The sequence below is a fragment of the Pseudopodoces humilis genome, chromosome 5 (assembly GCF_049639895.1).
Source record: "Pseudopodoces humilis isolate 2021_Gansu_Grassland_sample_001 chromosome 5, ASM4963989v1, whole genome shotgun sequence".
Classification (NCBI taxonomy): domain Eukaryota; kingdom Metazoa; phylum Chordata; class Aves; order Passeriformes; family Paridae; genus Pseudopodoces; species Pseudopodoces humilis.
In genome coordinates, this window is record NC_142204.1 from 44699662 (window position 1) to 44727173 (window position 27512).

Consider the following 27512-nt stretch of genomic DNA (forward strand, 5'->3'; position numbering starts at 1 on the left):
CTCTTTGGAGCATTGTGAACTCTTAAGAAAAGCCAACTGCAAAACTTCCCCTTAGTGACATGAGAACTAACCAGGTATCTCAGGAATCTGATGCAACACATATTTAATATACCGTATCAAGATTTGCATGTGTAATACACTGTGATACATACAGTACCTTGTACATGCAAAATCATTGCCACTTTGTTTGTGTTTCTGCACACCATTCTGATGAAATCTGGAAATAGTGAGTTTGGTTATTAGTCCTTTTACAGAGTTTCACATGTTGTAAATGTGAATGTATACAAAACAGTCATACTTACATCTTTGCAATTGTAACTCAAATTATCCCTTTCCTAAAACATTCATAAAAATCCAGTATCTTAATACATTTATTTGTTATTTATTATATAAATTTATTTTGGGTTTCCTCAACCATTGTTCCCAAAACTGCAAGTTGTTCTATCAGGTCAAAAGTGGTGCCAGACACTAACCAGAATCACCTAGGTTTGAAATGAGTGAATTTGAGGACTTAGGGATAAACTTTGTATTGCACCTAATCCAAAGCAACCTGGGTTTACTGGAGAGATGGTCCTGCTCACTTTCCTTGCCCATCCTCAACACCCCAATTCCTGCTCCTTCTTGAAGTTGGAAATAAAGATTACACACAGCATCCTTATTGTTAAAACTGATGAAGAAAAGGCTTGAGAAGTTGTAAGTGGGGAGAGCGACAGAGTAGGAAAAGTGACCTTTCCCTGCTCAGTGGCTGCTACAGCTACATTCTGTACAGTGTATTCAAAATAGAGCAAACAGTAACAAAAAATGGAATCCATCCTACATAATACTGCTTACTAGTAATGAGTCATGATATGGAAAACACCAAAATTTAACAGGCATCCGTAGAACCTGCAATTAGAACATGAATACAGCACTTCTTACATCAAGAAGTTAATTGCTCTGGCAGTTAGAGACTAGAGATAACCCTTAGTGTAATTTTGTGGAATGTATCTGAATTTTTAAATTAAACCAGAATAAATAATTTAAATCGTCATTGTGACCAATTTTGCAAGTTTTCCCTTCTTATAGTATGTATGTGAACAAGATATATTTGTGCATAACTTGAGGAATGAGAGCAGCTTCATATATTTTAATTGAAAACAGTGTTTCAAGTTACACTTATAAGCATCAAAACGTAAGTGTACAGACAACAGATCATTTTTTTCACGGTAACTGTGTAATGTTTCAAAAATAGTTTGTTGCTTTACAGTATTTTTGAAAAGAACATCCTTTCAACAAGAACAGGTAAGATGATTACAATTGTGGAGAACAGTGGACAAGGGAACAGACACCTGAGCCGTTACAAAGGAGCGCAGGCCTTGGGCTCAAACCTCAAACAAGAGCTCCCCTTTCCCCACAAAAAGCAGATTTATGTACTGTGGCAGACACAATGCAGAGGATAAAAGCAAATTTTTGTCTTTAGTATGAGCCCTCTTTGAAGGACTCTGATACATCTTGGTTGGCAGCATCATACTGAGCAATGAAATGTTTGAGTTCTTCAACACATCGCTCACCTATTTCATGCAAATTCTGCCTCAGGGCAAACTGAATGGACTTCTCTAATGAAGGATCTTTATCAATTAGCATCTTCACTACCATGCCAAAGGTTTCACAGTCCTGTCTGTAGACCTAGAAACAACACATTGTAAAAATTATTAAACGCAAAACTCTTTACATTAGCACGACAGCCCTTACTGAGTTAGATCCAAATGTAACAAAGGATACTGGATTTAACATGAGTTTCAGCTGTAAAACCTACTGGCCATTTCCTCTCTTCTAACCTGTGCTAATAAAAATTAAACTAGCTCAGCACTATCTGGATACCAAAAATAACTTTTATGGGATGAAATACCATAACAGAGAAATGAAGTTCCCCTTGCAGCAATATTTAATAAGTAACAGTAGAGCAAAGAACAAATGCTAAACCAGATTTTCTTCTCATTTAAATATATTTAAAATTAAACTGTGAAATGTCTAGCAATCTCAATCTTCATACACAGCACCAATAATTTAGTTTGTAATCTTTCCTAATGCTTTAAATGCCAGTTGTGTTTAAATAATTTCACAAAATTTTGTTTGTTTGTTGGATATCTGTTTCTTGTAGAAGTCCTTGATGAAGATGACTATAATTAGTTTGGATGCATTCGTGATTCAATCACCAATGAGTCAATCACAAAGATTAAAGATGCCAGATGCAGCTCATTTTCAAAACTCTTAGGCCAATTCCCATTTAGGAAATACATTAGCTTTTTGACTGAAGGTAAGTAAGTTTTCTATCTTCATACATCTTTTTTTGAGGGAAAAAAAGCTAAAATGTTGATATTTTTCCAAGTATGATTATCTTTTGGTATTGTCTGCTTGTCTTTGAACTTGTGTTTCATAGAGCTGTGCAACCTTTTCCTTTCACATTTATCTGTATTATGGACAGAAATGATACAACTGTATGCAAGCAATTCCCCTTTACTAAAAATGAAAGAAAAAAACCAAGCAAAACACCCCCATCCCTCCCCCAGTGAAAACCCACCCTAAGAACCCATTCATAAGAACCAGTCTGAGGTCAGCTCAAGCATCTTCATGTCAGAAAAACAGCAAAAAACCTTCTGTACAAAACTAAACTATTCTTAGAAATACAATGATTATAATGATACCTGTAATGAAGACAATTCTCAAATGCTTAATAGCATAGTCTAGGAAAAGAGTTTAAGATCAGACACACTTTTCAAACACTGGCTGGCAAATAAGAGAACCTTCTGGAAGGAAATAATCTTCAGTGAGAGTAACAAGTCAAAAAGAAGAGTGTAGCCCAAACCAAACTTGAGCTCAACATTTTTAAGTGTGGAAATGCACATGACATTTTTTCAGAGAGGTTTGTTTCCCACTTTGTAGTTCTTTGGTAGTAAAATAACAGCACAAAACCCCAACTCTCAGAGCTCATGCTCCACAGTAAGTAAAACACGGTACTTCAAACACAGAAAATCTGCATTGCTTTTTTCTCTCTTCCCAAAGAAAAGGCTCAGAAAGAGCTGCACGGGGAGGTACCCAGGGCTACAACTGAAGGAAATGCTCTACTTTTCATGGGTCTGCAAACTAATGGCAAATAGTGCTACCTGCTACTTCTCCCACTACACCACAAAGAACTAACCCAGATGAAATTCTCTGACTCTTAGCATATAAATACTAGCTTCATCTAAGCACATTTTTCTTCCAAACTTTCACAAAAGAAGACTTGGAAGAGAATCAAGAGAGCCCTTGTCATTGCTGAATCTGAAGTCAGAAGTCACTCTGCTGTCACAACAATCTGGAAACTAAATACTTTCATCCAAGAGACGAACATTTTCAATACTTTGTGACAAAAGATTTTTAAAAAATAGAATTTACCTAAATTAGGGGAAGAGGGCAAAGGTGGAGCAGGAAGACACTTTTAACAACAAAAAACAAAGGAAACAGCTCCTCTAACAATAATTGAGCAATTTTCTCTCAACAAGCTTGTTGCCCCAGCTGCTAATTCTGATTCTCCTGGTACAATCTGCCTCCTTCACAATTGTGCTGATAAATCTATTTGTATAGCTGCAATGTAAACTGCATCACTGAGGTGCTCCCTTCTAAAATTACTTCCTCCCCTCAATTAATGTGATTCAGTGATTCAATTCTAAAACCAGATGCATCAGCACAAAGAACTGTGAGCCATGGTCTAAAAGTGAAAACTTCACAAACCAGTTTATATCTGAAGCCAAGGCACAACTACCAACTTTCAGAGATATGTTACTATGCTTTACAGAAGGAAATGGAGATTATCAATTACAAGAATACCAGTATGTTGATTAATTACAGATTAATGTACAATCAACTATTTGAAAAAACTGAAAAGCACTGAAAGCTCTTGAAAGAAGAACGGTGGCATGACATTAATATCTATTTTTACACAGAATGGAAGGAAGCTATTTCTGAAAAATGAGAATGTGATGCTTGAGGAAGAAAACTGCAGAAAAGATTCTAACCATGCAAAAAGAGCTCTCTATTAGGGAAAAATACTGGAAGAACTTGTGACCCAACAACATATGGAAATAACACTATCTTTAAAATTCCAGCTGATACTGATTTTGAGCTCAGACCATGGAAAGCTCATCTGTAAACATCTGGAACTAAAACCTGAAAATGATTCCATGTGTGGAGAAAGAAGAAATAACATTTCTAAAATGAAAAACAAGAAAGGGAATGATACCAATGACATGATTATTCTGTCTGACATATAAATCAGATAATCCTGAAAACAGCTAGAGCCACAGGGTGATCATTTACCGAGGCCCTAGCATACATTCATTCTCTGACCTAAGCTACAGCACCAGCATAATGGAAAGAGCATGTAAAACTTTAGTACATAGATGAAGAAGTAGTAACAGCTCTCCTGCTTCCAAATACATAAATGTAATTTTATAAACACACACTGTAGGTATGTGTATGTATATATATATATATACACACACACACTCTTGCTTCTTCTATGCATGGCAAGTATTTAAGCTGAATTCAAGCTCTTTGAAGCAATATGCATACTTTTGTATTATTTTCATGGAATTTCAGAACGTTAGATAACAAGGGCATAGAGGCTCTGGCTGAGATCAGCCCTTTGCCATGACCCATTTTCCATGTAAGTACTTGATGCAAATATGAAGTTGTGATGCACCTGCAATATGCTAGTGAACACAACTCATTTATTTGAGGAAGCTAAACCAAAATTTTCACTTACAACTGTTTAAATATAGCTAAAAGGCATTTACTTCCAGACCTAGTTAGAGAAATGGAGATGTCAGTCACCCAGGTTGGAGGCAATCAAGCCCTAGAACTCCCCAGGCAGAAAGAAACTTTTGAGAACTCCCTCATCTACATCTATGCCAAGTTTTCTCAGTGAACTTCAAAGTGCCATCAACAATGTCTTGAATGTATGACACTGACATGGAAAAACTATGCATACTACACACTCTCTTCTTCCAGCTCAGCTGTGGAATGTTAACCTTTGAACAGGAAGAAAGAGGGGCAGAAGCAAGCACGTGGGGACTGCTCATATCTTTGACTGCTATATCCCTCTTTCAGTGATCATTTAAAAATGGTCTTGGCTTAAACTGAAAAAAAACACTGAATGGCTTTGCTGATGGGTGAAATTAGACATGGCTAGGGAATACCTTGATAACATGCCTACTACTCAAAATAAGTCCATATAATTCTGGCACAGAATGTCTTTTTTCAAAATGTTCCAGAGCCGCATGTACACTTTGTGCAAAAAAGCTGTTGGACAATATAAACAGTAATGACACTGCAAACTAGAACTTAAGATGTTCTCCTGCAAATACAGGTTGCAGAAGAATCATAATAGCAATTTTGATCTCAAAATCTTACATACCTGGCCAAAACCCAGCTTTATTTCAACAGCAAGAGCAAATAACGATATTCAAAGAGGATGAGGACATCCTTATTTCATCTTTATTTCATCCCATGCACCAAGTTTCCCCAGCTCAGCTCTACAGTCTGTGCAAAGAAAGGTTTTTTTAACCTCTCACAGTGACTCAGAACAGCTAAAACCACAGTATCTATTCTAAACAGGCTTTGAGGAAAACAAGACAGAAGTTCTCTGATAATTGGAATGACTCTCTGGAAGACTAGTCCCACCAGGATACAAAAGTTAGCCTCTGTATCTCTCATGTCCACAGCTTGTAGAAAGTAGAATTGAGTAGCAAATGGGAGATGCAAATTTCTCCTGTCTTAGAAAGAACTCAAATGAATCTCTACTTCTCATTCCTGCGAGGGCTGTTCTAATAGATGTACTTTATTTCATATGCAGATATTAAAACATTTTCATCTCCAAATACAATTTTGAATTAATATGACCTGGTGGCACTTTTTTTGAATGCTGTTGGCTTCATGGACATGTGAAAGCCTCTTCAATAGAATTCATCCAGAGAATTGCATATGCCAGGCTTGAGCAGTTGTATGCAGGAGATGGGCAAACTCCAGTGCAGAAAGGGGTACTTCTGCTCACAAAAACAAGCAGGACCAGCAAACATGATAAAGACCACATCCATTATGTGGATATGATGATTTAGCATGTGAAATTGATACCCTTGATTTAATCTGTAATTTCCAACACCTTATTCTTTTTCTTCACAGCCTTTCCTGGATTTTTTTTCAGTGTTTTCAGCATTCCATACATTTCAAGATTCATGTAACACTCTCTCGCCTCCACCAGAACTCTTTCAGAGCAACACGACGCAAGTCTAGACTCTCTGAGCAGCTCTGCACCATATGTACACAGCCCACCATCAGTGCCTGTGAGTCAGTACTTCATCTTCAGAGATGCCTGTTCTCAGCTCCTCATCCAAAGGCCAAAGACCCCCAAGGCTCAGTTAACATGGGGTTGTGCCTCAGAAACCATGTTAAATAGCCTGCAACCTTTAGATACTAACTCACTTTGAGAAGACCCAACATGCCCAGCAATCGCAACTTTGCATCTGTGATTCATGCAAGTACTCATTTAATATATTATTTTTCAGAAGACAGAAGCCTTTCAGTTACTAAGGGTGCACTTCCCACAAGTATCAAATACTCCATGCAAGGAGGAAAGAAGCAACATGCTCACTGGTAGTTTGATTTCTCACTGAAAGGCAGAGCATCAACATGCAGAGCACAAGTACAGCACCAGTTTGAAAGCCACACCGTGTCCACTCCAGACACTCCATGAGCAAGCTGCTTGAAATTTCCCTCACTTCAATGATGCCCCAGGGCCCCCCTACACTGGACTGAGATAACAGCTTTTGTTCCCTCACCTAACCTATGACAGCTGGTTTGGTATAGCCCTCTGGTGGTATAAACCAGCTTCTTATTTCCCCCTCCAGAGCAGACCTAAAATAAGTCTGACAAACCACTCTTGTATTAACCAAGCCACATCTCTGCCAGTTTTTCCCAGCATGGGTGAGACAGACTATGAGGCATGTTTTTCTTCTATATCTAACTAAAAAATACTGATTTTTTTTGTAATGTAGACCTAACTCTAAGCTGACTGCATATGCAGTAAAATTTGCAGTTTAATGTAAGCTTAAGCAAACTGGGAAACTACAAATTGGGAAACATTGAATTGTCGCTATCACTGCTTTTTCTTTGTCAATGGCATCTTTTAAAAGCTATTATTACCTCTCCCCAAATCTCTTCTAATTTATTTATATGTTATCTTGGAATTTTTTTTCAACCATGTAAATTATATTTCATTAACTTACCCAAAATTTACTCTTCCAAATTACAATAAGTTAATCCTCCGCTAAAAGACTACACAGAAATTTTCATCACTGCAGTAGCAATGTAATTTTACTGTTATGTTTATGAGGACAAAATATAAGTTTATAGCTCCACAGTGTAAAGAAAGCTCAGAACTGTCATTAAACCACTTGCAGACAATTTTCATGATCAAGACACTTAAAACTGATTTTCAACTAAGATGAACTATTTTTTACGGTTACAGAAAGCTAAATGAACATAGAATAAATTCAAAGCTTGATTACGATAGTATGCAGTTTACAACAGCATATAATGTTTAATTATAAAATATCAACAATTGTACTCTATTCCTTTCTTAAAAACACACCAATTATTTTGCCCTGTATCTATGTAATATTTTCTGCATCCATTAGTCAATGTTTTTATAGACCAATTAAATACTCATTGGAATGCTAATTGGGAGAAACAAGTTATTTAATCTATTATGTAATAATGAGCAATTTCATGTTACTTTGCTTCTTACTGAAGATATGCAAAATATTAAAGTTACTTACACATAAATGCAATTCTGCTTCCCTCTCCAATGAAATTTTCAAGTTCCTTTTTAGGAACTTCAATCAACTTTCAGAATGAAAGCCCACCATTTTTGGGTTCTAAATACCTGACTGAAAAGTCTTGGGGAAGTTCCCCAGTGTGGAAGAGATGTCGATAGAACTCTCACTAAAAAAGGGATAGGAATTCAGATTTGTACTCCTCTTTGTCCTCAAGGACCAGTGTGGCAACATGTGGGGGCAGTAGGTGAGCAAAGCACAGCAGGGGAGGGTGCTGTGAGCCACAGCTGGTTTACAGCACTTCGCTTCTAGGTCACAGCATCATTCATCCCTTTGACTAAACTAATCTGATAAAGGATGTGAAGTTTAAAACAAAGCCACCACAAGACTTCCTCACCCCCTTCATTTAAAAGCAGAATTCTAATATGAAAAGTACTCTGTAAAACTGAGGGGTGGGTGGGTGTGTCAACAAGGACCAGCTCCGCTGAGTTTACAAATACATTTTCAAGGCTGAAAAGCCTGAAGAGCTGGCTTGGGTCCTGAGACACAACCTTGGTCTTCTTCTACACACACTGGGCAGAAAACACATAGGCAGAATTACTTACCTGTGTGAATCCATTACCTCCAGTTTAAGCTCATGAATCATTTAGATACTGCTCTGCATTATACCATGCCCCTCTTGACACCTGCACAATTACAGCAAATCCATGGGGTTTGCATGAAGTGGAGTCCACCTCAGCTCGGGAAAGCCCATGGCTGGCTCCAGCATTCCATGGCTGTCCATGGCTTCTGCTGGGCAGGGCTCAGCCCCTAATCAGACCTCTAATCATCTCTGCAGAGAGCTGCACACTGCCTCAACTCCCTTCTTCTTCCCTTCATCATCCAAAAAACACATTTCTGTGCATTTGCTCAATGCTTATAGAGCAATCTAAAAATGAACATACAGCTTTTCTATGACACTGTTGAATAATATAATTAAAAAGCAATAAAAAGTGAAGTCCTTCAGCAAGCCCAGTACCTATTTACAGCTGCAGTTACCCAAGGACAGATCTGTAGAGCAAGGCTATATAATTCAGAACAATTACCACAAGAGTTGGTACTATTTAGAAAACAAAGTTTTCATTTATGAAAACTTACAAATTCCAAATAGTTAGTCATTGCTTTAAAACTACTATACACAAGTTTTAAACAAGCATCAATTTATTTTAAATATATTGCTAGGAAATCCATGTGTTTACTTCACTATTTTTTTAATACTATGGTGGAGGACTTGACACAAATGTTTAAATGAACAAGAACTGGTAAACAACAAATGTACATGATGATACACTTCATTTAATGGTACATTTTGGTAGGAACAAGTGTATTATTACTTCTTCAAGAAATGTCTTGCTTAGTCAAGCAGAAGTAGCTCCCATGTGGGAGAGCAATGACTATTATGTTACATGGTTTTACTGGAGATAATTCTTTATTAAACCAATCAGACCGCATAATAACAGCATTTTAACACCAACTACAGGCCCTTGGAGACCAGTTTGTGTGTGGCCCAGATTTCATAGGCTTCTTTACAACAGATGTGTTGGATGAGGGTAGAGTTACTTCATATATTAACTTGTGTGTTCCTTAGGTAGAACAGCAGTACGAGTTTAAATTCTGCCTCTTACATATTCTTCTTATAGAAAATGTGTGCCTTGTGCAAGGAGATGATAAACATGAACTCCAAAAACCTACTGCAATTACAATTGATCAATTTCTAAATCTCAGTGGAAGTACTGACGATGTCTTGAAGATGTGTCAATGACATCTTTTCAACTCATGTATAAGAATACCCAGCTGTATGTTTTAGAATGCCAAGGCACAAACAACCAAAGTCCAACCAAGTCCAAAAATTGTAAAAGGGTGGTTATTTATATATCTAATAATTTATCTTTGTTCTATAATAATATGCAAACATTGAAATTGTATTTTTGTAGGAGTGTAAATGAAAACAAAATCCTAAAAGCTCTCCAACAGATGCTAGAAAACTCCCATTAGTTGAAATACACCAGTTCAGGATTAAACAGGAAATAATCAGCTTTATGCCAAAGGAAGGGCCTCACCCTACAACTTTTTATTTATAAAATACTGAATTGATGGAAAGCCACTTCCTAAATCTGATCCACAGAAAAGTTATTGCTCCATCCAAAACAGGAAGGGTGAAGTTTATCTGTAAAAGACTCTGTGTTAATTGTTTTGTTAAAAATGCTTTAAATAATTTTCAGTTATATCCACTGACCATAAAGGAAAGTGATATTCATTTAAGCTTCAGCAGAATGGGCTATATATTAACAGCAACAATAAAATGACAAATCAATCTTTCTTGTCATAAAACCAGACAAGTATTTTGTATGAAATGTACAGTAGTTCAAAATCCACATAGATTGACTATGTTGAAGATCAAAAATTATGCATTTGATTTTACCCAAAACTGACTTGTGATGACTTAGTTTTCACACAACAGGAGTCATCCCACTTTCAGTTTCACCAAATATCTTCAGCTACAAATATTCTCAGATTCAACAACATTCTGCATTAAGTGAGCTCATTTTTGTTAATGGGAAAGACAGCATTTTATCCTGAGGTGTGGATTTGCCTGCATTTTCTCCAACTGCACAATGAAAATAAGCAGTAATAGAAAAAAAAACCAACAACAACAACAAAGCCCCTTTTCTTTCCAATCAGGAGCAACTCTGAGCAGATTAGTAGCACAATTAATGGGCAGCAGCATTGGTAATACAAATTCAAAGCTGGTGGATCTAGGAGTTTAAGAACTAGTCTTTCCAAGAGAAGATTTCCTCACCATCACTATATAAAGAGCAACTTTATTTTTTTTTTCTTTAATGGTTAAAAATATGCTATAGCTAATTTAAAACTGCATGCCAAAGGGTAGGTTTTTTCATCACATATTTATGCTGCCATAAAGATAATACCACAGAAAACAAGTAAACTACTGTATGTAATGGACATTTCAGAAAAGAAAAGCAACAGCTGCAAGAAGAAAAACAATTACTTCGATTACCAACATTTTATGGCTTAGTTTATGTTAAACCTAACTGCTTCTGAAGGTTTAGAATTACTTCACACATTATATTAGCCTCACAAATCAGTTTTATTAGTGCCTCAATAATGAATCAAATTTTTTTCAAGTCCAGGTCACTGTCCTGCCTTTACCCATGAAATAGTCACTCATTTACTTTAAGTACTCATTTCAAATCTAAAACCAAATAAACAAAAAAATAAATTATTTTGGAAGACTTCTCTAATCTTTCCTTAGCTTGTGGATAGGTATCTTTTTCTACATGCAGCTGTGATGGCTGAAAAGGCTATTCCCCCTTCCCAGCTGTCAGCATCCCTATGCCACTTGTTTGTGTGAGCCAGTAATATACAGGACTACTCCTAAAATGAAATCTTAGGCAAAATCAGGCTGATTAGGACACATGCTGGGACATCAGTTGGGCTGCAGGGAGGGATCACCTATCCTGGGTGAGAAAGTGATGAGCAGCTATGGATGACATCAAAGAGGAAGTTTATCTACAGCTTTACACTAGTGTGTTCACCTTGAGCTCATCTGGAAACACAGAACTTCCACCTAACACAGACAGACAAAGCACACAGGATCTGTGTTTAAATGTTTGCATATCTTAGTATGTAACTTAAGTCAAAAACAGAACATAAAGCTGGCACAATGGCTGGGCTTGGAGCAGGTCAGAGAACCTGTATGATGAAATCTCATTTCTTATTGCAAATATGTTCATTCCTTCTATGTTTTTAGCATTCACCACACACACAATCTCTCCTTCTAAATCTGCTCCCACAATTCTAGTTATTTCCACATCAATTTGGAAGCAAAACTCTGATTCAAAAATCGGTAAAAACAGAAAGCATGTCTCTCCCTAAAGAGAAAGCCACAAGGAGTAGTGATTGTCTTTTATGGTTAGCAAATCATATGTCTTAGGGCAGCGATTACCAACTGTGGTTTCAAGGGAATGCAGTACAAGTTCTGCGTTTACAAAATGGATGTACCATTGACTGTATCCCCCATGGTACTCGGAATTAATTATTCCATAAGTTTGGGCTACAGTCATAAGTTATACTGAAGAATCTCTGCGATTGGCTGTGAAAATCACCAGAGCTTGGAAATCACTGGTCTTTTTCATTGTGAAAAACAAGTCCATTTTGCTCTTAAAAACATCTAAGAACACTGGCTTTCTACAGCTTCTTTTCAAGCTTTTCTTAATGAGACAGTTACGCAAGGCTGCAGCATTTCAGCACAAGAACTGTTACCTATCAAACTCTTTAAAGGAATGTCTGCCCTATTCAACCCAGTGTCACTGAACATTTCCCAGAAGTTGTCTGATGGGGTGGGTGAATTGACAGAAGACAGACTGGGAGCAAACTTGGCAAAATATGTGAACACACTCATGACTTTTTGAAGTGTTTGCTTGTCTTCAGATTCTGGCATACACTGAAAAGCTTTGATTCTTTTCGAGTCTGGCTTCAGTCTGTATAATAAGAGAGAAGAAACTGGGATCATCAAATCCTGTTCTGTGCTGGGGTTTCTGAGAGCTTTAGCTCTGTATTCTTCAGACAGCTTAGAGCAGCTTTCTGTGATCCCTGACACCTACAAATTTTGGTAGCAGCATGATGCAACAAACCCACCAAGTCAAAAAGTAGCAGAGGTACTTCAGTACTCAAGCGATAAAACTCAGAATCACAGAACCATTAAGACTGACCTTTGAGATTGAGTCCAGCTGTAAACATAAGACTGCCAAGTGCACCAGCAAACCTTATTCCTAAGTGCCACATCTACACATCTTTCAAATACCACCATGGATAGCGATTCCACCACTCTACTGGGCACCCTGTTCCAATGTTTGACAACTGCTTTGGTGAATTTTTCCTAATATCAAATCCAAACCTCCTCTGGTGCAACTTTGAGCCATTTCCTCTTGTCCTGTCACTTGCTACCTGTGAGAAGAGACAGACCCCCACCTGACAACAACCCCCTTTCAGGCAGTTGTAGAGAGTGAAAAGGTCCCTCCTGAGCCTCCTTTCCCCCAGGATAAACACCTTCAGCTCCCTCAGCTGCTCCTCATAAGAACTGAGTTTCAGCCCTGTTGCCCTTCTCTGGACTCACTCCAGCACCTCAATGTCCTTGTTGTACCCTGGATTTGCCTCAGCAGTGCCCAGTACAGGAGGAGATCACTGCCCTGGTCCTGCCAGACACAAATGCTGACATAAGGATACAAGCAGTCTTTACTCTTGGATTTACTTCATGACATATCCTATTTACTCCAACTATAAACAGGGAGGCTGATTATGGTACCAGTATTTGTTTACTAGCAACAGTAAAGCATCATGTAATTAACAAGTCAGTGAAAAAAAAATAGCTAGAACAAACTAGCAGCTGCCCTCAAATTCTGTCAGCTTCCTGCAGGTTACAGATTTGCTGAGTATCATCACCAGCATTATGAATTATGGTCACTTTGGAGATACAGCAAATTCTGCCTCTGGCCAATACTCCACTGTGTAGAACTTCACTTTGGTAAATCACACAGACAACTGAAGGTATGGGGGACCTGTTTAGTTAAACACTTCATTTAATTTCAAATTATCACCACCATGTTGATGATTTGAAGGTATCCCCAAATAATTAGAAAATCTGTCATAAATCAACAATGATACTTTGCCATTTTGACCTTACCTTGAGACAGACATAGGATATAGTGTGAATAGCTGAGATAACTCACTTTACAGTGACACCAAACTAAGTAATTTCGAGTCAAATACCTAAAACTAGGGGAAAGAGTAAAGTAATAAGGAGGTAATACAAAAAAGATCTAATATAGATAATGAAACTTGAAACCACTGAACTACAAATGAAAATATTTACTGAATAAAATGTACTGTTACAACATAAACTTTTTATGCCTAATCTCTAAACAGAATAATAGCTACTGCTGATAAAGTCTACTGATGCTGGATTGATACAGTGTGTTTTGGATGAGAATAGCATGGAAAGAGAGCACTGAAGTCTCTTTTGATAAGCAGAACTAAACACTTTATTGCCTAAGATAAAGACAGGTTGCTAAAGGTCAAACACTTTAATGCAATAGCCAAAAGAAACAGTACCATACCATTTACCTTTTAACCTTACTTCACATAAAATTACCACGTGTTCTCAAAGATACAGAATACACAGAGGTTATTCATAAAAACATATCCTGAAAAATAAGGCATTCCTTCCTCGACACAGCCTTCTGGAACTTGAAAAAAACCAACAAAACCAACCAAAAAATACACACAAAAAAATAACCACCAACAACAAATCAAAACAATAATGCCCCCCAATAACACCAAAAAACCCCCACAAACAACTAAAAAACCCCAACTAAACACAAACAAACAAACAAACAATGAAGAATACCAAAGAAACTTGAACAGCTCATGCTAATAAAGACTGAACTATACTGTCTGGAATCAGAATTAAATTAGGAAAAAAATATTTAATTATTTATAACAGAGCAAGCCAAATTAAATAAAAAGCAACAATGAAAATGAATTACATTTTCTCATTTAAATTAGAAAGCTCAGTGGGCTTGTTGTTCCTTAAAATCACATACAGCTATGAACACTGCAAACTTTCTATTTTTAAATCAGTTGGTAAGGAATTTTGCTATTTCAAGGTAAGTGTACGCAAAGAATTGATTTACATACTTAAAGAATTATTTCTTTATGTATTTAAGAGTACCATGGACTGTGTAAAATAATAACAGCAACTGTTCAAGGGAAAAAAGTTGCCTTCTCTAGGATAAGTCAACAGTTGACACTCTCGATGAAGAAAACACAACTAACACTTTCCATTTGTTCACTGTAATGCACCTAAACCTGATTTTAGAACTATTGCTTAGTTTTAACATACTCAATTGACTCCCTATATATTACTTTAACTTAGTATCAATCTTTTTCACTTGTTTACATCTTTTCTTTTTTCTCCTTACTTCATCTATGCTCAGCAAACTGCGCTGTGGACAAAGCCAAATCACTCTTCCTGCTCCAAAGATCCTGCAGTTGGACAATAAAAACCTAACAAAGGAAGCACTACTATCTCTGACTACCTTCACTTCTCCCATATTTCATCTGAGTCTTCCCCATCCTCTTAGCAAGTATTTACACAAGCTCTCATATAACCCTAGCATCCCAAAAAATCAAAAGTTCATTGAATAATATTTTAAGTCAATTGAATTACATGAACATTTTTGTATCACCTCGTAACAGAAAAGCATTTACATTTCCTGCATTTCTAGCAAGCAGGAAAATACAAATGAAAGCTACATTCTATAACTGCATGGAAACATTATCTAGAGAATGGAAACTCTACCCACTGCATATATTATGTACATATATACACACATGTTCTTTCAGAGCTTTAATGTAATATGTAATAAAGCAGCTTTAAAGAATACAGTAAAAAACTACTAGGTTACTAGCTATACCTACTTGCTGAGTGGTAACATGGTGAATTAATTGCAAACATACCAATGGAAGCTTCTATCCCTACACCCATAAAACCTTACCTGACACCAGACACTGAGTATTCATACTCAGGTAACATGCTAAATGTCCTTGCCTCTTTCAAAATTTTAGTTGATTCACAACAGACAAAACCAAGCTCAGCACTTTCTCCCAAACAGACCTCTGCAGATCTCAATATAACTCCTCAGCAATATGCACATATGTTTTGTTAGGAATACTTAGAACAACCTTTACAGTAGATGAGATACTTCTCTTGGGGATCATTGCTCTGGCTGCTTACTGTGACACGAGTAACACCTACACACATTAAAAAGCTTCAGAGCCAGCTCATTATAAAGATACATGCTTTTTTGGGTAGCAAAAAGTCCATCCTGCTTAAAGTAGAAAGGAACACTCATAAAGTACAGGGGTTTTTAGTAACTTATCTGGGTCATGAGACACCAGATAATTACTTGCCTATGTCTGCTTCTGATTTTAGCGAAAACATAAATGAAAGAAATCTCCTTCCATATCAGCGTAAGAAAAACTGTACAGTGAGCTGTAGTGATGCCTAAGAGTAAATTGGACAAAAACTATGAAAAGCATAAAAGAAATTTGTCAAGGCATTTTCGAGTTATGGCTAGACATACATTTGGGTAAGCAGATTAATAATTTCATTAAAAACCCATTTTTACATTAAGTTACGTTACATTTACATCCTAGTTGATGACAAATACGCAGACAACAACGGCAGTGAATGGCACACTTATCAAATTTTTTAGTAAGCAATTTCAGGTACTTGATGCAGGAACGCTGCATTTCCTGCCTTACAATTGTAGCTTCCTGCAGACGCCTCGAGGGCATTCAGAGAGGAAGACACCAAGCTGGAAGCACCTGACTTCTCCCCACTTGTTTTTGGCACCAGAAATAGCAGCAGGTTTTCTTGCATGATGTAGAGTCTCCACCCTGCAGCCAGGGAGAAACTCCACTGTGTTTGCCCATGGGCTTTAGAGCTTCTGTGGAATTAATTCCCATCTCCACCCATGTTCCCCATCTCATTCCTTCCCCCACCCTCTTGGCTGCAGTTCCTGATCTTGGCAAAAATCTCTTGGATTTTTTTTTTTCAACTGCAAGTCCAGTCCCACCCCTGTTCATTGCTTCCCACACTCAGTTACTAACTCTACCTCTCCTGTCACCATAAATCCTTTCATCTTTTCCAGATATCCTCCACCCTCCAATTCCAAGGTCACCTCATTCCTCTGCTAGTAGTTCCAAGAATTTAGGGGCCAGCTTCTTTCACAATAAATCAAAGTCTGGTTCCAACAGGCCAGGTGAAAGGGGCTGTTCAGAGGGTGTCTAGTGATGCACTAGGGCTTCCAAGTGAGTTAATTCTCAAAAAGTATCTAGAACCAATCCTGCCAATGTTAGAAGATGGTGAAGGAGGAAAGAAGGAAGGAAGGAAGGAAGGAAGATGACAATTCTGGTCATGGCAGCTTTAGAAACTGAACAAAATCTTTTTTATTTTCCCTATGATAAGAATAAACAGTTACTGTGTAAATACCAGCAAAGACTACAGCTTTCTATAGACGTCTGCCTGATGATTAAATCACTGTGTCTAAAGCAGTGCTTTCAGGATACTGAATGTTCAGAGACAGTGGTGACTCGACACACAACACAGGGTGGCTGCACCCTTGTAGCAGCAGGCACACTTAACGAATTACACCGTGCTTAAGAGAACTAGTCAACTAAGTGTCTGCAAATTCTTCTTTCTTTTCTTGATCTGATTCATGGTCAGGCCCCACAAAGAGTACTGTGCCAGCAAAGGGAACAGTACAAATATAGGGATGAAATTCCTCAAACCATAGCTGCCACCAAACTCTTTGTAATGTGCAGCTGAAGTCTGCAGTGCTACAGGTTGGTTTTGACTGAAGCACTTGCTTAAGGGGACTTCTTGATGTATAATGGGATGCAATCAAAGTCTCCACTGGAACTTGTACAGTTTCTGTTACTGCCTATTTTCATAAAGCTTGTGACAACTAATCATCGTGGTTTATGCCTAAATTGAATTTAGTTGAAATCAGACAATAGAGTCAAGATACACAGCACAGATACTGAGATTGCACAAGATAGTTTCTCCAGGAAGCCAAGTGAAGAAGTAACATAATAAAATGGGCAAATTTCCAGCTGGAGATGAGCACTCAAAAGCTTGTGTCAGCATATCCTAATCTATTTATGATTTTGTGCTTAAAAATGCTTATGTGCATTTTTTTTATTTATTTAGGTAGCATGTGACCAAAAAAGTTTATATATAAATTATTTAGTATACTAAGGTGGTGAACTGCTTGTGAGGTGTGTAATTAGTCAAGTAACCACACACAGTACCCAAGTAAATAGATCATTTCATGTTTTAATGAAACCAAGCATTTAAGCTATCTGGGGTAAGGAGAAGGGGAAAGATTGCTAACAAACAAATTAAACCTTGGAGAAACAGTATCAAATCCATCTATTACAGGTTATTTGTGTCATTCAGAGTAGCACCTGAAGTTCAGTAGTTCAGAAAATTAATGTATGAACATTTCTTCTCAAGAAGTGTGAGAAGGTGAAGTACCAGAACAACCCATGACCTACTCAATTTTGTCAGTATTCACTTTGTTTTTTTCAAGTGAGGCTGACTCTATTAGCCTCTCCAAGTCAAAGCAGCAAGGTAAAACAGGCACACCATAAACTTTATTCTGTGGGGCATCTTGGTCCTGGTTTTTCTGCCATATTTTGTGAAACGTGCCATTGTGATACCCGTACAAGTGCATGTCCAACCACCGACAACTCAAGTCACCACCCAATGCAAATAAGAGTCAAACAAAACAGGAAAGTGATCTCTTGTGGGTCAGCAATAAATGGTGATGTGCATTAGTCATTTATACCCAAGATAAAAATCTAATGTTTTCATAACTTAAAGAAGCAGCACATGCATAAACAACTTATGCAACTATAGATTTCTTCCCCACATAATTTAGGAAATTAAATGTTAGAAAAGTTCCCAATTCTGATGCCTTTTGGCACTGTAATATTACCCTGTATTTTAAAGGTCAGAGAAAAGGAATAGGCATAATTTACCCATCTTTAAATCATATGGAGTTTAACCTACTCAACACTGCCAAAAGAAAGAAGACATCAGGCTAGGTGAGACACTGAGATACAGCACATAAATTTAAAAACCAGGTGACAAACACAACTTGTAACCAAAGTGCCTTTGGTCACAGATGATCCTATATTTACACATGAGCCAGTGTTGTATATAAATCAGATTATAAACGGATTAGAGGATTAAACTACAAGCACCAGGAAAGCTGTCATCTACAAAACAAGCTTCTATTCTATAAAGAACAATCTGTAAAAGACACATAAAGCCCCACAAAACTGTAGATTCACCCTTCAGCAGATTTTCCCTACCTACAGGTTTTGTGTGCGACACTTCTGTTGCTGTCCATTTCAACCTCCTATGGACTCAAAGTACTTATCGGTGCAGGAGAGATGGAAACCAACTTCCATATCAAACATCAAGTCCTTCCTGACACCTACCCTCCTGCCACTACCTTTCATTTGCCACTTTTCATGGGTTTTAACATGTTTTCTCAGTTACCACTATCCTATCATCACATATGGTTTTACGAAACTTTTCCTCATGACACCGTTCTCTGTTTGCCCTATATATATATCTTGTTTCAAGCACTTATCCTCTCTACGTCTTTCAGAAGATCAGTGCTCAGACTGTATCAGGAACACTGAGAGAGCTAATATATAATCAGTGTTTGGGGGGTAGAGATGCTAGACAGTAGTTCTTTGAGCTACGGCTTTTTCTGGGGGAATTTAAATTTCTGGTTCTAATTACTAGGTATATGGGACTGATTCTGTTCTTACTCTTTTTCAATCAGGAAGCAGCAAGTTTCCCTAGTTACAATGCTGAAGAGATTGTAGGTTGCAAGAATAAAAAATACATAAAACTTTAATCCTCAGTGCATTGAGCCTACTAAGAGATAATTTTATCTTTAATCCTTAAAACAGTTCAAAAATAAAAAACACCACTGCTAACCTACTTCTTAAATCCACCAATGCCCTTCTGTTAAAGCAAGAATAAGCTTGAGACCAAGTTGGAGAGAAGGATCCAGCCTCTGAATTAAACCCAAGTTATTAATACCAACAACAAAAGCCCACCATCAAAAAAAAAAAAACAAAAACAAACCCAACAAAAACCAACAAACCCAAGAAACAAACCCAAACAAATAAACAAAAAACTCCACAAAAACAATAACCCTCACTCCCACAGAAACCATTGCCTTTATCAAGGCTCAGACAATTAATTTCTGGTTTTATCCTTTATCATTCCCAGGAGGTTTGCCAGTGTCAATTCTCCTTATCCTTCCAAGCATCTCAACTTTTGACAGTTTTTTCAGTAGGCAATCTCTCAAAATTAATTCCTAATTATATATCAAGGCCCACACATTTTTAGTGAGTTTCTTCTCTTCTTAACACCTTTTCCAATCCTGTTGACACTCATCTCTTGAAACTAAGCTTTCTTCTTTTCAGCCCACTCACTATTATAGTTTCATAGTCTTTCATTCTGTTTTTGCTCTTTGGGTTTCTCACAACAGAATCAGAAATTTTAAGTCAAAAAATCACTACCAGCTTTTGATTGAAAAAATGCTATTTAATGAATAACTCCTTATATTTTCACTTTATCTGACCAAGAAGCTGATCTTGACTTTCAGATCTGAACAACCTTTTTGCACATTTCTTTTGGTTTCAATTAAATTCAGCTATTTCACCAAGTACCTAAGTAACAGCCCTCTCCCATTTAAGCCTTCCAGAGATCTGCCACCAAATCGTAACACCTGTAAACAACACCCTTTTAAAAATGTCTGTAAGCAAATAGTCCTCTTGCAGCTGCTGTGCTGCTTGATCACGTAATGAAGTGCCACTACATCAAAAACTCCACATTTGTCAGTGGGTTGAATAGCCAGCATTTGGCAACTTCAAAATAATGTGATCAGCACAGGCCTAAAACTGTTTACATGAAAAAACATAAGGCCAACATGATCTTCAATACAGTGGTGAAGGGTAAAGGTGAGTTACATTTAATTCAAACCTCTCTAAGAAATACCCCACTGTTACTGGATAAAGGCATACATTTCTGGTATTAAATTCTCTTAAAAGTATTTCCCTATGAGAGCTGCATATTAAATAACATTTATTATCAGCTTTCCAATGAAAAAAGCTGCTGGCAAAAATATGAAATGTGTTAATATATTTCCTTATTAAACCATACCTTCAGGTGCTGAGTAAAATGAGTTGCACTACTTTTGCATATGCAGCAGTTTGTAATTATGAAGCAGTGCACACCAAATAACCCATTAATGTCCACAGAAAGGGAATAGAACACAGCTGAACAAATGGGAAGTGCAGGATTACAACTTCTAAAGCATGGTGGCCCAAAAACAAGAGAAGGAAATTAGCTAAAGTTTTCATGTTCTTCTACAAGTATCCTGCTTTAAATAAATGTATTTGTAAGAAGAATGAAAGATACAATGAAGAAACTTATCAAAAGTGTCTATATTCTCCATCTTGTAGTTTCACAAACATGAAAACACAAATTTCTAACAAATAGGTCACATTTGCAAAATTGAAAGACAAAACAACAAAACAGTCAAAAATACAAAAAAAAAAACCCACAAAAAAACCAACCAACCAAACAAAAAAACACCCTAAACTTAAGGCAAGCGTGAAATATAGATATCAAATAAGCATTACAGTGTGACTGATTAGATTTTGTAATGGCAAAAAGGAAGTCTAGAATAAATACTAATAGATAGTAGAAAATTAGGAGGTCAGAATTAATATGAAAGATGTCTAAGAATATATAGAAATAAAGAAATCACTTCTATACATAAGGAGAGGGATACTGATAGAAGGAAACTAATAAACCACATAGGCAGACGATATAATTAAAAGAGTCATCATCAATTTTTCTGAGAACCTTAAGGCAAAATTACAAAACCTGACACAAATGTTTTCCTGATTAGGAAAAAAATAAATTAACACACTTAATTACAACTTACATTTAAGTAAAATAAACGTAAGCTCAGAAGAGGCATAATACATACTACACTACCAACCAAATTAGAGTGATGATGATGAATCCATCATTAAGGCCTTGTCACAGTGTATTAAGTACAGAAGGTTTGAAGGACAACAGCAAAGCCAGGAAGGAGTGAAAATCTACTTCCCCATCTTTTACTCTCATTTGGCCTGTTACTCTTGTCTGGTCTATTCCTGTCAGAAACAAAGCATATCTGACCTCATCCACAACCAGAAATAATCCTTTAATGTGTTTTTAGCTACTGTTCCAGTTCCTTCAGCTTCACTTAACTCACCTACTTCTTAACTTATATTTTAATTAGGGGATTTTTTTCTAACCTAGATAATTTAGCCTGAAATGAGCAACAGCACAAGCAGACCAACAAGCTAATCTAAGGAAATGGTAACCAGTTTCCCTGGCTCAGCTGAAGTGAGTTTTACAAAAGAAAAGGTACATCCAAGGCCAGCTCTGAAATCCTCCTTCATTCCTTTCTGGATTCCCATTACTCCAATTTATTAATTTACTTATTTTACTAAAACTGCTAGAACTTAAGACACCTAAACCTGTCACATCCAAGCCTTACAAAACTTTTCCAATGCATTTACCATGAGCTTATCCCTAGCCAAGATGCAGAAGCTACTTCATGTCTACATCCTCTTCCACCTTTATACTGTTGAAGAACAGTAAAATAGTTTTGCTTGAAGCAAAACTAGCAAAGGACACAGGAGGGGTTGAGGCCAGGGAGGAAGGCATACAGTAAACTCCCATATACTACACAAACTGTAGCTATTTTATTATTACAGAAATGCCTGTATAATTTTATTCATGATTTGTTGGTATTAAAACCAACATTTTTTTTAACAAAGTCCTTTCAATGTAAAGTATCACTTTGTGAGAGGTCAGTCTTCTCTCAGAGCAGCATCTCCGGAGAACAGAGTCCCATTAGCAAGTGTTAGGTACACACAAAGACAAAATTCAGCTATTGCTATATAGATCTTACCAGAACAAGAGCCATGACAAGGAAGGGGAACAAGAAACAGTTCTTCTCAAACTACACACATACACTGTAACTGCTAAAACCTGCTTTTCTTACTTAATTGTAACTTCTAGGTCAGAGATGTCAGTACTTTACCTTAAAAAGAAAAGGAGCTAGACAGCAGCCTGGATCTAGCCACACCCCTATTTTTCATTCTTTCTATGCATGATAGCTGTGAAGTTTCAAACACAAGCTTTAGAAAGATTTCTGATTTTCAGAATCTTCCAGCAAGAAGGCTGTCCCATTAAGGTAACAGTTCATTAATACTACTGAGGACTCTTAACAAGCGATAGTAATTTAGAATGTCAACTAAAGAAGCAATGAAACTAAATGTTTAAATAATAAAAAATACTGTTCTGCTGAACATTTAAAAACATTGGTGAACTGAAAGCATATAGTCAGCCAGTGATTCCATTAAGAATAAAAAAGCATTCATGAATGTGTTAATTCCTATACTTAATTAATTCCTTAGATTCCAGAACTCTGTGGTACTAACCAAATTCAGACAGAAACTCACAAGTTTGATTTTTTTTTTTTGCCAGAATCAAGAAGGGTACTTGGTAAAATTGTCGTCTAACAAAACTTGTCTTCAGAAAAGAATAGATTTTCCAAGGTAATACATGTCACTCCAACTTGAATATGCAACATGTAAGAAAAGTGGACACATAATAATGGACTAATTAACACAGTGTTATAGACTTGATGTCTAGACAAGATAAGACATTTCAAGAATCCCTGCTACCCGTGCTCAAGAAGGAAGAACAAAGAGATAGCCTTTTGTGTAACACTGATGCTGAATAGCTCCAATAATTAATTTAACACCAGGGACATATTTGTCATCACTTCTGAAAAAAAACACCACACTTCAGCACATTACATACTAAAAGCATAAGCTGATCCTTAACTATATAAAACCAGAAACTAAACAACTCCTAAATACTACCTTAATGCATCATGCATGCTATTAAATGCAAAGATATTTTAAAAGTGCATGAAATGGTTACATTAGCAAATGATAGACATTCATTGATCCTGACATGCAGAAGCAAAATTCACTACTATGCTGTTTTCAAGTAACCAGACCAATCTTTTAAGCATCTGTTTAATGGGGTTCTACCTCACCATGCTAAGACAAATGCTCAGACAAAATTTAACACCTTATTTCAAAATTGTAAAAGCAAAGAGGGAAATGCATGTTCAAAAACCTAAGGAAACACCTAACTTCAAAAAAAAAAAACCCTAACCAAACAATCAAAAAACATCCCAATCCAGAAAGCTAATTATCTCAGTATTCTGTTTTTTAAAAAAATCTCTCCAAAGCTTTTTATTATAGCCAGAACACTAAAAAACACATCATGGGATATATTAAAACATGAGACACACATCAATGCTGCAGAATTTCCACTCTATGCAGAAACACAAAGATTGAAAACACTGCACCTGGATTGAAGGGAACAGTTTCCAGAGTACCTGCCATGCAAAAGCGCCAGAAAAAAACTATTCTTCCAATCATTAAGTGTCAGAGCCAGAGGGTTCTAGGAAATGAACCCTTCCTTCCCTGAGAGCAGCAGAGCCCACTCCCAGTGAAGCAGGTCCCAAGAGCAGGGGACCACACCAAGGAGCTGGGACTCTGCAGCTCAAGAATGCAGACAGAAAGCTGTCAAGAGAAGCAGCAAGCAGACATCGCATCCTTGGTGGAAAGAAACCATGTTCTGGAATGCAATGGCAGCTGAACTCAAGACACTGGAAGAGAGGCTGCCCAGGGAAACAGCAGAGCCTCCTTCATTGCAAATATGTGTATTTGCACAGTTTGACAGAGAGGCTCAGTTTGACAGAGCCCTGAATAACCCGATCTCTGTTTCGAGGACATTGGCTGGGATAAGTCCTACACAACCTAGGTGTTTCCACAATAATGTCACTATGCCTGTTGTTTCAAAGATTAGACTAAAAATGTTCAGGATCTGCAGTTCCAGTTCAGAAATGTTTTCAAGCATCTGTGCATCTGCAACCATATCCTTCCTTTCTAAGTAATATTGGCACAATTCACATTAAATATATACTTCAAAGTTTTTCTAGTTTGGGAGTGACACAGATAATTCTTGGCTCTGTTTAAACAGTGTCTGGATTTTTCCAAGCCTTTATCCATGAGCACAACTTCTAGTTTCCTCTCTTTGTGTCAGCTTCAGTTAATATTTGCAAAGCAACTGCAGACTCCTACAAGATAGTCACTATATAGCACAGCAACTAGCTCTTGGTTTGACACATTTTTCCCTGTCATCATCAGCACAAAGAACTTATTTTTTCTTCAAATGACATGATTTTACACGAATGTTCACAGTAAGTCCCCCATCAAATAAATAACATACAGCCATTTTCTTGATGAGCCACGGTGATCATTTACAATCACGCTTCATTTAAAATTTGGAAACTGGCAATTGTGTTATTATAGCTCAGAGAAAAGGCAGAGGCAACTTTACAAAAGAGTGATATGAGCGATACACAAGAAAGTGAGATGGACTAATTTAAAACAGAACACCTGTATGAATATTTCATTCAATTGCTCAAGGGATATTTTTGCTTGTTTTTCCTAAGAGAAAAAACAGACTATATCACAAGCTGCCACCTCCCACCTGCCCAGGGCATCAGACTGCCTCTGTTTCTCTGCTGCACAGCAGTGGATTTGCTCATTGCAACACTATGCATGTTCTGTCAGCACAGTTTTTTTTGCCTCTGGGTTTTCCTGAAACAGTACCATCCTATGAAGTAAAAGTACATATTTGGAAAATTTTGCTCCTTTTCCAGGTTAGAGCTTTGGAGACAAACGGATATGGAGAGGGCAAAGCAAAGGTGACTTTATCAGGAATCTGGAACAGCTAAGACATACTTAGCAGTTGGGCTGAGAATAATTATGAACCAAAAAGCAAACATCATTAGATCTGGTGCTCCAAGAAACATTTAGGAGATAGAAGTAGAGGAGGTTCAATGGGTCAAACCTCACTTCCTCAAACATTAGCTGGGCCCTCACCAATCCTTTAACATGTAGCTAGTGGCACATGCCTTGTCTGACTTCATTTCTTACTTATTTAAAATACCTTAATAGCTGTCCAGTGAATACCAAAAAACAGCCTCTTGAAAACTTTTGTAAACACAATAGTGTACAAATTTCTGCAGACTGATTCCATATATAGTAGGAAAATTCACATTATTTTACTATTATGACTCATTATGATATTCTTGCTGGTTATGAAAATCACCAGGTCTATCACAACAATTTTTTTAAAAATCCAGAAAATTTAACTGCAGATCTAGAAGTTAATTTTAAATATTTATGTGAAAAATATGTAGATCATTTTCCAGTCATAATTTTTAATGATTAAATAATTATCTTGTCTAACACTTAAGAAATTCACAGTACCTGGTTTAAAAGAAAACAAGCACCTTGTTCACTTCAGTAATACTTCCAGCATCATTCTAGAATCTTATTTAAATTCTGCAGAAGCTGACAGCTTCAATATTCAAATGAACAACAGGAGAAACTGGTTGTGCAAAATCCAAATCTAAGTTATTCCTCAGGCTTTTCTGAACTAAGTTCCTAAATATATTCCATTTTACAGAACATAATCTAGATTTCCCTAGAATTAAGTGCAAACTCTACCAAACACAGTAGCATTAGACCATATGGCAAGCAATACTTGGGTTTTATATCCAAATTTTCATCTGTTTTCACTATAACCGTGTCCTTAGGGCCTAGGGAAATTTAACCATAGATTCACCAGCATACGGCTAACTAATCATAACAGCTATTTTTAAAAAAAATCTGTTCCTAGTCTGAGTATATTTTTTCAGTTTGTCATTTTTAGAAAGTCCTAAGTTTATGCATTTGGTCCTAGCTCTTTTAAGCCATTTGTGACCCTATGATCAGACACAAGGGGATAAACCAACTGCATCTTGACTCTCATAGTTACAGCACACTCTGTTAAACTCCATCCCTGCCAGACCCTGCACACACGGAAAGCTGTGCCCACCATGAACATGATTATGTAAAGTCAATATTAATAGAATAAAAAAAAACCAAAAAACAAACAAACAAACAAAAAAAAAACCACAAAAAAACCCCCAAAAATCAAAACCAATTGAGTAGAAAGCTGGTTTTCAAGGGTCAGTAAAAAGGAATAGTGCTGCAGCTCAGCAAATGGCCTCACAGGCAACTGAACAAAGGCCACTAGAATTAAGAGGCAGTCATTGTCTTAGCTTGCGAAACAGCAGTTGTTGCATCTAAGTTGCAGAAAACTACCATTAATTTCCATGTGCAGATAAATGCCATGGCTCCTCAGAATTAAACAGTTGGAAATGTTACCACATCATCTTGAAAAATCAAATTACACGCATCATTACACTCCAAGGAGGAGGAAAAAATAAATCAAGGTAATTTTACCAGAGCAAAACATTATTGAATTAGTGACAAAATGCCAGGAAGACTCACCTGTTCAATCTCCTTTGTCTTAGCTGCAATTGCTTTTGAACGACTAAGAAGCTGGCTGTCCTCATGTAATTCTGTACTATCTGTTAGGTTTGCTTCTGTTTCCTCTGCTTGCTCAATGTATAATGGAGCTGAAGAACCAGCCTTAAAAAAAAAAAATAAATTCAGTTTTCAGAGAAAAATAAAAACTGCAGTGTGAGGAAAAAACCCAAAAAGCCCCAGCACAGTCACCAGAGATACAAGTTTGCTCATCAAGACTATTAGTGACAATTAGACTATTGCAGCAATTTTGCTGCAACTGCTGCAATTCTAACAGATAAAGAAATATGGGTTTTAAACATGTAGAAAAAACATGACACAATAAAACCCCCTGTGACACAGCCTTAACTGTGTGAAGGCAATGCTGTCAGATAACCTCTACTGGCACATCCACTGAGGAAAAATTTGTGTATGTGGTAT

At 37.0% G+C, this 27512-nt stretch overlaps 1 protein-coding gene across 4 annotated transcripts in view; it reads right to left on the bottom strand.

The window, feature by feature from the left end:
- Nucleotides 1-1106: 1106 nt before the first annotated feature.
- PPHLN1 (periphilin 1) overlaps nucleotides 1107-27512 on the bottom strand; it is a 61666-nt gene continuing 35260 nt past the window's right edge. For all 4 annotated transcript variants that reach the window (XM_014248845.2, XM_088055660.1, XM_014248844.2 and 1 more), the window contains 2 exons: nucleotides 27057-27197; nucleotides 1107-1665 (listed from right to left, as the gene is read on the bottom strand). In XM_014248845.2, the coding sequence (XP_014104320.1) occupies nucleotides 1456-1665; nucleotides 27057-27197 (351 nt within the window). In that variant the 3' untranslated portion in view covers nucleotides 1107-1455. The remainder of the gene's footprint in view (nucleotides 1666-27056; nucleotides 27198-27512) is intronic.